Below are 16,003 nucleotides of genomic sequence, written 5' to 3' on the forward strand. Positions count from 1 at the left end.
GTAATATAGTTAACATTTTTGTTAAGTATTTAGTAAATGGAGAAGAAAAAAATCATAAATATTTATTAATAAAAGTTTTAACCCATCGCTATTACATGTCGAGTACCGGGGATTTTATTATCCTGACTAACATATTGTTATTTTAGTCTTTTTAATTTGTGTATGGCACAAGAGCTCATTTAAGAACAATTATAAAAATAATTTTGATAAGAGGGATTAGAAGAATGTATTTAAACATGGGGGAGAGAGAGTATAGGCACTAAAAGTGATATGTTCACATTGGGAGATACAAAAATCTAAAGGATGGCCCTCTTAAAATCGTCCCTATCAAGAGAGTGTTTAAAAATAATAATGGCAGGAGGAACCTCATTGGTGCTTAACAATTTGGAAAATGCGTCCCCCACACATACTTTCTTGTTTTCTTCCCCCCTACCAACATTGTGACTTGTTTCCTTTTCTTCATTCTATAATAATGTCAAATCATCCATCCTTCTTTCCATTCAATGCCCTTACCACAGCATATTTCTTAAATATTTTATTATATAATAAATATAAGCTATATTACAATGTACCATTTTCAAAATAAGCACTTGTTTAATTTCAAGGAGTAAAAAGAGTGGTTAAGAGAGTTTAAGTAATCCAAAAGGGGCAAAAAAGCATAAGAATGAAATGGGCAGACTCCACAAAGGGTAACGGTCACCACTCACCTCCCCACCCACCCACGGCCACGACCTATTGATGAACGACAATGACATCGTACAAAGCCGGTAGTGCAACTTGCCTCCCCTGGGTCCCACTTCTCTCTCTCCTTAACCTCTCTTCCGCTACCTTTTCACAAATTAATTACCAAATATCTTTTTTTAATTTCTAATACCATTTTTTTATTTATTAACTTTTATTATTAAGCACCCTTTATATAAGTATAAAAGAAAACCGCAACAGCTGTGTATCTCAGTAGCTGCCTCTTCTTCCTGTTTACTTCCCAGCGCGTGAGACTCAATTTTCAACTTTTAATTTAACGTTAGTTATAATTTTTCATATGTATTAAAAAATACAATGAAAATTCTTTCAAATATGATATTTAATATCATTGATGTATTAAGTTGAGTTACAATTCCTGAATATTTCATACAAATAATATTAAATAAACATTTATTTATTTGAGGGATTGTGCGTGGTACTTGGAAAATTATTTATTCCTCACCTTAAATTTGTTATAATTATTTATTCTAGTTTTTATAAAAGTTTTATTTATTTTTTAATTCTTAAAAATAAAAAATTGTATAATTTTAACTTATAATTAAAATAAAACTAATCTTTTAATTAAAAATAAAATATAATAATTGAAGAGATAGATAATCTAAATTTAAATACTATCGTCAGCGTGATAACCTGAAGCTGTCGAGCGAAACCAATTCAGGGTGTGGACGGCTTAACTCGATCACATTTGAGTTCAATATCAACTTCAGCTCAATCCCATTTCTGACCAAAAATATGAAATCATAGCTCCAACACACCACGTGCATCTTACACACGAAATATATTATTTTTCAGTTTATAGAAAATTTAAATAATTAAAATTAATATTTTTGTTAAAATTTATTATTATTTGTAAGATATAAGAGTATTATAAATATTATATTTATAAATGACTTTTTTAAAATTTATTACAAGTTAATAACTTTTAAAAAATATTATTATCTTAAAATAATAAATATTTTGTTTGTTTACTAATAACTATGGATAACGATGAATGACAAGGATGACTAAAAATTACTTATACTCGTTTTTATATTTAACTGGATAATAGTTTCATGTTTATCGATGAGTATTTTAAACTTTTTCCATATACAAAAGCCTCTTTAATATATATTTAAAAATTATTATAAATATTAAAAAAAAAAAAAAGAGAGACAGAGAGAGAATGGAGATGACAGCAAATTATGAACCTCACTTTCTCGAGAAAAAGGAATTTCTCGCGGGTCAATATGTCGTGATTTATCAAGGTATAAAAGAGGTTGATAAATATCGGATCGGTGGTGTGATGTGGTGACCGAACAAAAAGATTGACTCCATTTGGTCATAAAAAATTTAAAAGTTTTTTAGTGATTAAAATTATTGTTAATATATTACGAAAACGACGCATCAATGAACATGTATCGATAATCATCACCACTGTCACTTCTATCGTGCGTGCATTCACGCTCTTGTGCCAATTGAGAACATATCTGACTTTTTCTTTCTATTTTGTCTTTTGTAAAATTATTTTAAATAAGACAGATATTAACTAATGCTATAAAAGTTTTAGTTCAAAAATTAAAAATTATTATCAATGTTTTTTTATGTTGTATTTTTTTAATATATTTAGCTTGATTTTCTGTGATCTAGTACTCTCGTATGCAAATAAGACCCTTTAAATAGTTCTATTTTTTTATGTTTATAAATAGTTCTAACTATTAAATAAATAAAAAAATTTAATATCTTTTTATTTAATAATTGTTTTACAAATTTGTAAATAATCTGTTGAAAAATATCAAAATACAGCAAAACTAATTTGTTTCATATAAAATTGATATTTATATGTAATTTTAAACACGGTTTCAAATCGTCAAATCTACTTTCATTTTCTGCCGGGTTCATTTCAAGATTTAAAAATATTTTATTGTTTAAATTATAAAGATTAATAGAATATATAAATATGATTTTTTACATGTTACTTTTCTTTTTCTTTTACATACATGTATATGATAAATATATTATAAAATAATATTTTAAAAAATATTATTTTTGAACGATAAACAAGATATTTATTTATTTAATATGGCGCGTATCTTAAGAAAAAAATATACTTGTATAAAATAAATGTACAAAAACACTTCTCTTTAAGTACATGAATGGACATGAATATTAAAATAATTTTAAAAGAGAAAAGTGAATAAAGACATCTTGAGTCTTACTTGCAAGTGAGTGCTCACAACTTTTGATTTATTTTAATCGATCTTTAAATCATGGGTATTATTCCAACATTTTTTTTCTACCATCACAGGATTAATTTAGGTTCCATCTCAATCGAATATTATTAAAGAAAGAAAAAACACTTTATCTCAAATTTTAACCATTCTAAAATGAGAAGAAAGACAAACTTATGAATAGGATCTTAAGTATTATAATGATTAAGAACAGGATGGTAACTTAATTTTCCATTATTTTTTTATTGAAGGATTAAAATTTTGTTATATAGTATACCTAGAGATTATCATTTTTGTTTGAGTGGTTGGTCGAGGCTCTAATATTGTTTGAATATTGAATTCAATCCATTATCTTTGTAGTTGATGTTGAGCTTCCAGCTTCCATGCGTGTCAACATCATAGTAAACTTTGTCAGTGTTTCCATTACATGGTTATGAAACAAAGTTGCGTAGAAAGAAAGAAAAGAAAAATCCCGGTTACATCACAACTTTATTATATCATACCTTAGAAAACAAAGAAGGAATATATAATCAGTCAATTACATCGGAATAACATTATACGCTAATTTCCTTTTCTTCGTGAAGGTGGAAATCAATTTTTGACTCTTGCTTTTATTAAAACAATTTATCAGTTAATTATTTATAAAAATAAAACTAAATATTCATTACCCGTACACTATATAATAAGATCTCAAGATTCTATGTATTTAAATTAGTCATATAATCACGTGGAATGGCTAATTTGCACGCAGTATGTGTTCAATTATTACTCTAAATGATTGTGTGTTCAATTATTTGAGGTTGAGGATCCTAATTCCTAAACTTGCTTCCGTAAAAAGAATATATTCTATTTAAAATATTTTAATTTCTAAGTCCACTTTTTGATATCTTTATTGAATTTTGATCATATTATTTATTATATAATTTGTATTTATTAGTGACATTATTTTGAGAGTCTAAGACAAATAAAATTTGTTCTATGATTTAAGGAACATCCACGCGTTCAAGTACTATGCTAATTAGTATTATATAGTGTTGTTTGTCACTTTGTCCTGAAATGAATGTCAGCAAGTGGAAGTGAGAAAGCAAAGACATATGCGATGGCTTCAAAATAGCGCGATAAAAACAGAAGCGGTGATTAAAACGCGATACAGTGACGGTGCGTGAAAAAATCGTGGCCGACCCTACCTTTTGCTTCTGTGTGGCGTACATAGAATGCGATGTCAGCTGGCATGGCAGATAAAAGTGTACGAACATCGTTTCGTGGAATAATTCAACATTTTCTTTGTTACTGTCATGCCCTAATTTTTTAAACTATTTTCTTCTCCCAATAAATAATTTAATATTACAATTATGCAACGTATAAATAACATAAATATTAAGGCTTTTAAAACGTTTAACGTAAATATCATAATTCAAATGTGCGCATAAATGGTTAAGTTTTTTTTAACTTACTAATGAGAGTTTGACTCTTAATTTTGTACATAAAAAATATTAAAAAAAGATTATACCCACTTCATTAGATTTTCTGTCTTAGAAAATTTTTTGCTTATTGAATTAAGAATAATTTTAGTATACACTCTGAAAATAAGTGCAATGTTATTTCCAGGAGAGAAGAAATAATTCAATAAACATACAATTCAAAAATATTTTGAAATTTTAAATTTATAATTTTTTTACTCATGTACAATTGTATTTACTTTGAACTTATTAAAGTGGAACATGTTCTAGTTTAGGTTTTATAAGTAGTAAACTTTTGATTGTTTTCCATTTTTAGATTTAGATGTTTTGGGCCTTGTTTTCCTTTTATTGGGTTAGCGTGCTTTTAATTTGAATCTCTTATTTGTGTGCCCCCCAAATTTATCAATGCTATTATTATGCAGTCAATATTTTTGAAGTAACGTAAAAGCGTTTTTTGTTGTTGTAAAAAGTAATGCCAATTACATAAAATAAATCAAAATTGTTTTTCTGAAAAAAATACAACTCCATTTTATTTTCAAATTTTCATTTAAAAATTAAAAGCAGAAAACTTTCTATTGTCCCAAAAAATATCTATGAGAAGCCGTCCAAAATGATATCATATAGACTATAAGTGCCATCTTTCAAATCATTTGATAACTGGTTATTTATATTTTATGATTAGGTCTTTTCTAAGTTGCAAATTATCAAAACAACCCATGCTTTTGTTGGGTTAAAAAGAGTAATCCACTCCAATTTATCATATTCAAATCAGTAAAAAGAAGTCAATCGAGTGGAGTGTAATTATAGCCATAAAATTGGGTGGAATATCATTTAGTGAAACTTGAGGGGGGGGGGGGGTAAATTTTACTATTTATTTATTTTACTATAGATGTGCAATCATGTAAGTTAATGCATTATATTTTCAATTGATAACGACTTTGCAGCTTATTTAATCTGGCATTAATCAAAACAGTATAAAATTAAGTTTAATAATAAAGTATAAATTAAACATCCCCACCGTATATACATGTATTTACATCCTCTTATTGATATAAAAAAAAGACGTATTATATTCTTAGACAAGAAGTTGGTTTATAAAGATATGGAGTAATCAATATTAACTATTTTGTTATTTTGTAATGCTTACGTTCTTAATCTCTTAACAAAAGTTTTTATTTAATTATTTTAATACAATTTAATAGTTTTCAATAAAAACATCTCACTGTTAGGCCAGCAAACAACTAACACCAACCAGCACCTGTTTTAAGCACTAAATAAAAATATGTTGGAAAGTGGATTAAAGAAGTGCAAGAAAGTGTGCCGACAGCAGATGTACGGGTTATTATATGTTATCCAAAATAACATATATAGCTAAGGAATATAGGTTTATTAGTTTAGTGAAATTATTTTATATTTATCCTTAAAGATTTACATAACAATAAATTAATATTTTGTAATTAAAAATAAACATTTTTTTTCATAGTATCGTGCTTTAGTTTATGTGTTCAGAGATGAATACTATACAGTGTATGTACTAACTGCAGCTGTTGCATGCTTGTATCATGAACGTAATTTTCAAGACTCGAGAGCCTTTTGCACCCTGTAAAATAATAAGTTCTATGACATAATTAGTTTTTTAATCTTAAAGTTTATTTGCATTTTTTTCTTAATTTTGAACAATAATATGTTTTTTATGATCAAATTTTTTAAACATATAGTTTTTAAAAATAAATAATATTTTTAGAAATTTTTTTCTGAAAATATAAAAGAAGTGTAAAAATAGAAAGCATTATGTTCAATTTTTGGAGACGGGGATTATGCTTTTGGGTTTCAGTTTTGTTTGAAGATATGTGGCAAAGGGAGCCCAAAACGTTAGGGAGATTTATTTTGTTTGAAGATATGTTGCCATGTTGACCAAAAATGTATATAAAAAAAACTTTTGCCGTCGACGTTAAATATTTAATTTATCATGAAATTAGTTTATTTGAAAAATTAAATTACACATACGTAGTTTTTTAAAAATCAAATCAATGTATATATATCATCACTTTCAAGAACGAAATTAAATATTTACACATTCTAAAATAATTATAAAATTTTGAAAACCACCCATATATATAGACTTTTCCTCGGATCTAACATGAGAAAAGCATCCTATGCTATTTGTTTGTTGACCCACCCTAACGTGCTCTGACCTACTCATATGAAGCAAGTCAAAAGCATTCTAAGTTTTCTATGACTAGACTTTCAATTCGGATCATTAAATTATAAAAATATTGGCCAATAATAATAATAATATCTATTTTATATATAGATACTTGTTTGGTAACATAATTACACAGGTTTGTTATTTTTAGAGGTGTTAAGAGATTTGCCCCTTTTCATCAATTCGATTAATTAACTTAAGGTTAATTTTAATGGGTTTAAATTTTAGAAATTAACTTAACTATACAAAATATTGAATTTATAGATTATGTTAGCATATGTAGTAGATTCCATAATGTTATTCTATATATTATTGAATTTTAGTTAACTTAAGTCAGGTTCAAATAAATGATTCTTTCAAAATTAGAATAAACTCATTCCATAAAACTTACTGAACACCTCTTATAATTAACGTCAATATTTGATCATCGATGTTGCTTTCAAGCTGAGCTCATAGTAGTTGTCACGCTGCTTTCGAGTCCAAGTAAAACCAATTCGTTTGCAGTTCTTATAAGATTATTTAAAGAATGAAAATAATATAATAAATACATATACTTCCATGATTTTTAATATAATTAAACAATTTTTTTAAAATTCATTTATATTATAAACTTTTGGTTTAGTTTTCAATTTTTTAAAACAATGATTTGATAATTTCTTGAAAGATTAGGAATATCTGTCGAGCTTTTCATTATCGCTGGATATCATTTTGATCATGACGAACACCAATTTGGATTATTTTAATTTTAATATATAAAAAGGTACGAACTAAATTAATTTAATATTCGTTTTGGGAGAAAATTTATAATAGAAAGGAAAAGTGACGGATTATAGCTAATATATATGGTATGAAACATTACTGAATTCAACGCACAAACATATATTTTTTAGAAGTTTTCCTTCCATTATATGTCATTAATTTGATTTCAATTTTACAAGTTATTTATTTCTGACCAAACAAATTAGAAGATTTTTTCAACTACTAATTGCTTGTATTTGAACTTCGAGAACACATCTTAGTATTCTGGGGTTTATATAAAAAAAATAAGCAACATGGGTTATCCCATTTTTAATATTAATGATATGCAGCAGTAATTTAGGAGAACTGCTTCAAATATGAGTTATCACACCTCACGTGAGTCACGTGGCCTATATAATTTATAGGCCTATCATGTGCACCAAAATTATCAACTATATATTCTATAGTTTCTAACTCGAGTTCCTTTTTATGCATATTCTCTGTTAGATTGAAGTTAATTAATTTGGAATATAATATGATTTGAAATTTACATGCGGACCAAATGATCATTTCTTAACCATCTTTGCTTGGTTTTGTGTTAATAAAAAGTGGAATATTAGGTTTCGCAAAGCTGATGATTAACGCTTGTTGATACAATAAACTAAATCATCATGTCCACAAACTAACACACCTTTACCAACCAAATGCAATTAACTAATTATTATTTTCTCTTAAAAACAAGTTTGACATAATTAGGGACTCGCCGGCCATTAATACTTATATTCTTTCAATTTTTTATAAAGAAATTAAATATCATCAGTATCGAAGTGAAGTACAGTTTTAGATGTTTCTTTCATATTTATAGTGTAATTTTTATATACGTATGTACACAAAAAAAGATAAAAATTAAATAATACTAATAATAATTTAAATAACGAAATTATTTCCATAATTATGCATGATTTGCCTGTCTCATGGTAGAGGAACCACAGATTCATTTGCTCACGCAAGTTGCATGGTGCTGATATGATACCACACAGAGAGTTGTGTTTAATCTCTCATAATTACACGGCTTTACATGAAATTGAAACTGATACGTATATTATGTTTGGCTTCCCCTCCCTGATTAGGTTGATAACACAAACATCCTTTGAATCAGACAGATAAAAAGACAAAAGACAATTGCTTTCATGAGCAGCAAGTGCCACGTAACTGACATTGAGTGTTGTGAAATCTGAAATAATTTAAGCTGGTTACAGATTAATTCATGTACTTTTTCACTCATGCTTGTATCAAACCGACATAATATTTCATAAATGATCTTAATCAAACATTTCATGGATCGAATTAAAATGAATTATGAATATTTTAGTTCATTTAGAGCAATTTTGTCAATTGTTGCTTATCCAATTTTACAGTGGTATGTCAAGAAAAAGAGAAGCAAGTTAATTACCCCACTTAAGCAAAGTTCTCAAAGCAAAAATGTGAACTTAGTAAAAGAAGAAACAAATTATGACCATATGTGGGAGTATGATCATTAATTATAAATGTTAATTCAGTGGTATAATATTATGATATTTAAATATGCATCCGTGAAGCTGTGTAAAGTGAAATTCAAATTGTGAAGCTAAGGGCAGATTGGGAAACGAATAAAACTAAATTTTGGTGGCCGGGGAGACAGTGGATGGTGCTTGAGCCATTTACTAAGCGTTGTGACAAGCTCTTCTGATTCCAGGAAAAAGTGACTTGTCATGTTGCTAAAGCAAGTCATGGATTACTTTTTGCTCTTATTTTCAATTTCATATTTATTTTGAGAAATGAGCATTAACTTTTGAAAGTTGATGAAATAACTTTAGTTAAAAAAAAAAAAACTAATAATTTAATAACACCGATTAAAAAAAATTGAAATACAATTTTTTAATTAATGTCTGGAATTATTTTCACATGTTTAAATTATTATTGGCACGTTTAAATTTACGTTTAAATAGTCATGAACCATATTTGTTTTAATTGAAATGCATTTGTTAGCAAAAAATATTTGAGCAGGTTTAGGTCGTATTTGTTAAAATTAACATTGGTTGAAACTTGAAAGTTAAAGTGTTAGCTAAAAATTTCAAAAATAAAATTTGAAAAGTTAGTTAATTAAATTTAAAATATGTAATAAAATTAACTGTTAAATTAAATGATAAATATAAAATAATAAATAAAAACATCATTAATTACTGTACCAAAATTAAAAATTTGATAATTATATATTTTAAATAATTATAAATTTATTTTTTCATTTATTTTAAAATAAATTTATTGAATAAAAAAGGATAACACGAATATTTCAATAATATTATTTTAATAAATTTATATCATAATAAAAATAAAATTTTATGCTTTTGTTAAATTATTTATTTTTTAAACGTGACAAAAGTTAAGGTGTTAAACTTTTAAAAATTAATTAAACAACAAAGAAAATACTAAAAACTAACAAGAATGAAAACAAAAAATTACTTTAAACTAATGGTTAAATATTAAAATTTTAAAAATGTTAATTAAAGTGGTTTTAAAAAAGGTTAATAATTGTTTGTTTTAACCATTTTATGATTTGGACCTTTGACAGTTGCAAGAGTTCAAACGTGCAGACTAATCGGGCATATTATCTTATGCTCAAGCTTAACTAAATAGAAAATACATGAAGATTAGAGGCTAATTGGGCGGCGATGGCACACAAAACCAAAGTCAATGAAAATATTATACAAGGCAAAGTCATCACGGATAATGATAAAATATTTCCAAACTCTCTTACTTCTCTTCAGTCTCCATTTTTAATTTCCTCTCAAGTGTCTCAAGAAAAACAGACTCCAATACTGATGTTAAATGAAGCTTTATTTTTAAATGATTGTTCGGTAAGATTAATTGATAAAATCATTATAATTAGTGCTTCCTTAATACCCTTTTATTTATCTCTCTCTCTCTCTCTCCCAAACAGGAGTATAGGACTCGATCAATGGGAGTAATAAGTTGTGGATATTGTACTAGTACTAGAATGTTATCCACAAGCAAAGTGCAACCCCAAGAATCAAGTGTCATAGTTGGGAGAAGTTATGGGATATCAATCATATGTAATTAATTTGATCGCAAAATAATGGAGGCCTCGCTTTTAGTTTAATCAATGAAAGCCACTTCTCAAATGTTGTACATAACGCCTGAATGGGTTGCCATACACACCAACTAGTTCAAGTTCTAACACTTGCATTTGCCACCTTCACCCTCAACTACTTACACCAAACAAGTATTGGGTGGCCCCACCTTGGCCACTTTTCCCTAACCCGTGATTGATGGGAGTAAATTTCCACAGGAAATTCTTATTCTTAGGTCTCACTCAGTCCTCAGAGTTTGATCACATAGGAACTAGTTTTGGAGGGAACATGAGCATGGGTTACCTACCCCACACACACCTCTGCGTACTTTTTCTTTAGTCACTCTCAAGATTCAACTAATAACTAATTTCACACAATAAAAAGAAAAACAGAAAAGCATATAGCCACACCCCAAAAAAGACCAAGTCACTCCACAAACTTAACCACTTTCTTTTCAGTTTCTCTTTACCATTCACCCTTTCTATATATAAATACACCACTCTTGAAGTTCAAGGTGGTATGCACAACACACAGTGACACACACATTTCCTTCAACTCAGCAACTATGGATTGGTTCTCATGGCTTTCCAAAACAGGCCTTGAACCATCCCTAGTATATGAGTATGGCCTTACTTTTGCTCACAACGAGCTTGAAGAAGAAGACATAATCTACTTCAACCATGAGTTTCTCCAAAGCATGGGTATCTCCATAGCCAAGCACAGGCTTGAAATTCTCAAGCTTGCAAGAAAAGTAAAGGGAAAGAGGTCATCACGCCCAGTGGCAAGGATCATGGTGGCGATCAAGAGGACAAAGAGGTGCTTAGCTAATTACATTCGCACGTTCATTGGGTGTGAAGAAGAATCATCAGCACTTGTTGTGGTGCCATCATCAAGGACAAGGCCTAGTGGTTATGGGACAAGATGGAAGAGTGCTGTTGTGAAGAGGAACAAAAGGTTGAGAGTGCCTAAGCAAGAGAGGCTCTTGCTCACAAATGGAAGTCCTACGGTGGTGCCTGCTTTACCTGGTCTTGATGGTTTCACTAGTCCTATGGTGTACCATTTCCAAAAGGAGGAAAAAATGGAAGGTGGTGATGATCATGATGATGGGTATTGGTCTGCTGCTGTTGAAGAGATCAGGTGGGATACCATGTTCCAAGATCTAAAGCCAAATTGAAACCTTTTATTTTTTCAAAATTTAATTTTTCTTTTGGGGGGGGGGGGGGGGGTGTTGTTAGTTCTATACTTATTAGCCCTTATTCTTAATTAGGTGGTGAGAGATGGGTTTTTTGGGTTCTTCCACCAGACAGATTTGAATGTGTTTTTTTTTCAGACTTTTGTTGCTTTTTTTAATAGTATTGCGGGTCACGCGGATGGGTAACTTTACCACCTGTCTGTTTGAGTAATGAGATTGTCTACTTTTGCTTTTGGATGTTCATGCCCTTTAGCTTTTTGATAGGGGAAAATTTGCATCAGATTAGCGTGTTTATGGGGAGAGAATTGATGATTTTCAGTAGATGTTTAGTTGTGTAGAAACTTTGAAGTCCAAACAGTTTGGGCTGGGTCCGCTTGACTTGGGTTTGTGCAATATAATGTAATGTAATGTCTTGTGGTTGACAATACACACATTAACAAAGTATATTTAATAGTTGATACTACCTTACATTCTTGTCTTTGAATTTTTTTTACCAAGTCTTTCTCCCAATCAGCAAATGATTACTTTACTTTATACTTCTTTTATCTTGAAGAGCCATGGGAACATCATTCTCATCTGAACCATGCAACATGCAGAAGGGAAAGGATGAAGCTGCCCCACGCCCTACACATGTGATGTCTAGTACTTCATAGGATCTCTTTTGGGCTAACAGTAACTTAGTTCAGAGGAGTTTGTGAGAGTTACTGTGGCCAAGTCTAATTAAGTTTCAATAATTTTTGGTCATACTCGTGTTAAGCTATTGATTTACCGTCTCCTAGTAATACTACTACAAGGAACAATTGACTTAATAATGTAAACGGGAAAATTGCTAAATGAATGAGTATGAAATAAAAATTTAACTGTAGAACGGGAATATATTAATATTATATTGAGAAATAGCTTGTCGTACACATTTCCGTTTTCATCCCTTATGAAAGCTACCAATGGATGAAGCTTTCCAATTTGTGATGTTGACGTTACCACATTGCCGAGTTTTGACAGTGACTAACTTCAACTCTTCGGAGATTTCAAAGAAAATTATAATAGAATTGAAGTAGGAATCATGCTCATCTCATGAACATCTTTCCGCTCTTTACATTCTCAATATTCCTTTTTCCTTGTTCTCATTTCTCATCATCTTCTAGTTTTTTACTTGTCTTAGTTCTTCAATTCCTTCCGCGGGTTGTTAACATTTAAGAAGAAGAAAAAAAAGAACAGGTTATAAAAAAGGGCATTTTTGAAAAATTATGCATGATTTAATAAATTTAAAACTATAAAAATTAATATGTTGAATTATATTAAAAGTTTATATATATATATATATATATGTACATTAATTATGGAGAAAAAACTTAAAAGTAATTTGTATGGGTATATAAATTAAGAATAATTTTGTTACTTTTAAATATTCGGACACCTCAATAGTAAGAACGTTTATAAATCGATTCAATTCCCGCTAATACATTAATAATAATAACTTGATTTAGGTCCAAGTAATTGACGTGAATTAATCTTTTTATATGTATAATCGACTCTATTCAAATCTTATGTTTATCTCTCTTGATATATATTAAATAAGTCTCATTTATTTAATGAAAGATTAGGAGAGAAAGATAAACACAATATTATGCGTTATCTTTTCATGCATGTTAAAATTTTACATGAAAGAAACCATTTCTCATTTGTTATATTTAATAATTGATCCCAATTAAAGCTGATGACAATGTAATTTAGCTCTCTTATGACGTTTTTCGTCTTAATGAGCTTCAACCCGTGTTTTTGCCAACTTCTTTGAAGACTTTTGAAGCTGTCTCTCTCTAACGAAAACTACCCACAAAATCACAGAAAACATTACTGCAACTGAAACCAACACCAAACCAATGAAGACATGACCGCTGTATCGCCTTAACAAGGGACAGTTATCCTTATTGATTTGAGCAAAGGTTTCTGAAACATAGGAACAATCTACTAAGCGAGCCAGGAGTGGACCATGTCGATGCAGTGTGTCACTGAGGTTGGAAGCCACCAAGAAATTGGAGTAGAGGGAAGGAGTCAATCTCCCAGTTGTAATGCATATACCAGATGGGGATACATCACACACAAATCTTTGGTATGCCTACCCATTAATTGAAAACCACGATGACGGTTACTAATATCATAGCATAATTATTTGTAACACCTTTCAACTGTAATTATTGTTTAGCAAAAGGAGAAGTCAATTGTTTCATAAGAAATGTTACCAATACACTCTTTAACGTATTTTATGTGATTGGTTAGTTTTTTTATCAAGTCAAAATAATTTTAAAATGTGATCAAATTAATGAAAGAAACTAACCAATCACAAAGAATATGTTTAGAAGAATGTGTTGTTAACATTTTTCATGTTTTATTCATAATCACCACTATTACATGCACGATTAGAGAGTGAAATAAAACTATTGTGGCTTACTTTTCTAATAAGCCAAATTAAAATAGCTTATTTAACAAATTGAAGGGAACTTACTGCAGGTGCACCCTTTAACTCTACTTCCGATGGACCACATGTTCGTTCAGCCAAGTTAGGGAAAAATGGATTGCACAAGATGGGCATCAATGGACCAGATTGATTGTAGTATAGATCTTTTAAAGAAGGAGGCACGTTGTTATTTGCTACATTACTCACAAATGTATTAACCAAATTGACCATTTGGAATGAGGTGTTTCTGGTCATAATCAATGTTTTTTGGGGTGCTTCCTCATTCATGCAAGGAAGAAGTTTGCTTAGAGCTGTTTGATCTCGTGGGTGCTGAAGCCAATCCCCCATTGCAACACATGTGTCAGCTACCCCGCTGCAAATGGAAAATAAAGAAACGAATCAACTACACTGCTTGAAGTTTAATATAATTTTAGTTTAAAGTTTGAGCATCTGAAATTAACTTTTATGATATACTAATAATGCTTATTTAACATTTTGGACCTGTATTGGTAGAAAACAACATCTTGTCATAATATGGTTAATGGTTTTATTCTAAGTGCTTATCAAATTGATGCACAAAAAATTTCCAAAACATAAAGCGATTTGAAAGGTAAGGTTCCCTTGTAGCCATTCTGTTACCTAAATCCAGAAAAAGAAATGGCTAAAAATTATGATAAGCCATGGTTGATTTGTGACATTACATTAATTGATGGAACTTACTTGTGAACAATTAAAGATACACCTCCCAATACAAAAGTGCCGGTGACAAGAATCCACCCTATGAAGAACAAGCTGCAGTAATTTTATTAGGCATAGAATTAAAAAAAACATACACACTCACACACACAGAAAAAGAAGGAAAACTAGTGGGAACATTGAGAATTTGGAAAATCAGACAATTAATTCAAGAACAGAATTCAAAAACGAAAAAAAGGAACCGAATCACTTACATAAAGACAATCCATTTCCAGCCCAAAATTGAGACAACTGCAGTGAACAATTAAATACAATATTGTGAGCCAATTTGCATTCTTTGTTCAGAGGAAATAATCATTCAGGATCTGATATACTTACTGAAGCCAAAAACTGCCAAGATAAGCATCAGAGAGCAAACAATGATGAGGCTATGATTTCTGAATTTGATAACCATTAGTTTAGTAGGCTGAACCCAATTTCATAACACAAGCTTCATAAAGGAAACAAATAAAGAAGGATTCACTCACACAGAATTCAGGAGTTCGTTTGAGACTTTTTCTGTTTCCTCTGATTGGCTCTTAAGGTTATCAGTTTGGTTGGACAATCCTTCAACCTTTTCAATGCTTTTCTTCACATCATCTGGAAGATTAAACTTGCCTATTTGTATGTTCTTAGCAGAATCAAGATTGGTCATTACTTCTTGAACAATATCAATTACTGTATTTGCTTTTGTGATCAGAACATCTGATACATCATTTGCTGCACTTTGGAATTTTCCCTGCCCAATGTAAAGGAAAACCCCTCCAAATCTGAAATATAGAAGTGAATATTAACATGGATTCAAACATGGTTTTCTACACAAAATTGGGGAGAGAAAAGGGACCTACATTGTCATGATCAAGAAGAGAGAGAGAAAGATAAGTGATATATTAAAAGTCTTTGGAGAGTAAGTTCTAGACTTGTTCCTGCCGCAGCCGCAGCAACATAAGCAAGTTATGATGATGAGGCTTATTCCCACTAAGATAAACCAGAGGGCAGCAATGACAAAGAGAGGAGTAGCAGAAAAAGCAACAGACTACACTCGAACCAATTTGTAGGAAGTGAAATAAAAGATAACATTGTCAGTGTGAAAAGAAGTAAAACATGCAAGAAGACT

The 16,003-nt window shown here is 29.8% G+C and overlaps 1 protein-coding gene across 1 annotated transcript; it reads left to right on the forward strand.

Annotated features, from left to right (window-relative positions):
• The first annotated feature begins 11,069 nt into the window (after positions 1-11,069).
• LOC113857292 lies at positions 11,070-11,678 on the forward strand. Its single transcript, XM_027489106.1, has one exon. It carries the CDS (start codon positions 11,070-11,072, stop codon positions 11,676-11,678), a length of 609 nt encoding a protein of 202 aa, XP_027344907.1.
• The last annotated feature ends 4,325 nt before the right edge of the window (positions 11,679-16,003 follow it).

The sequence above is a fragment of the Abrus precatorius genome, unplaced genomic scaffold (assembly GCF_003935025.1).
Source record: "Abrus precatorius isolate BTA unplaced genomic scaffold, Abrus_2018 Scaffold153, whole genome shotgun sequence".
NCBI lineage: Eukaryota > Viridiplantae > Streptophyta > Magnoliopsida > Fabales > Fabaceae > Abrus > Abrus precatorius.

Coding starts and splice junctions, on each gene's coding strand:
- LOC113857292 (XM_027489106.1), top strand. CDS start 11,070: ATGGATTGGTTCTCATGGCTTTCCAAAACAGGCCTTGAACCATCCCTA.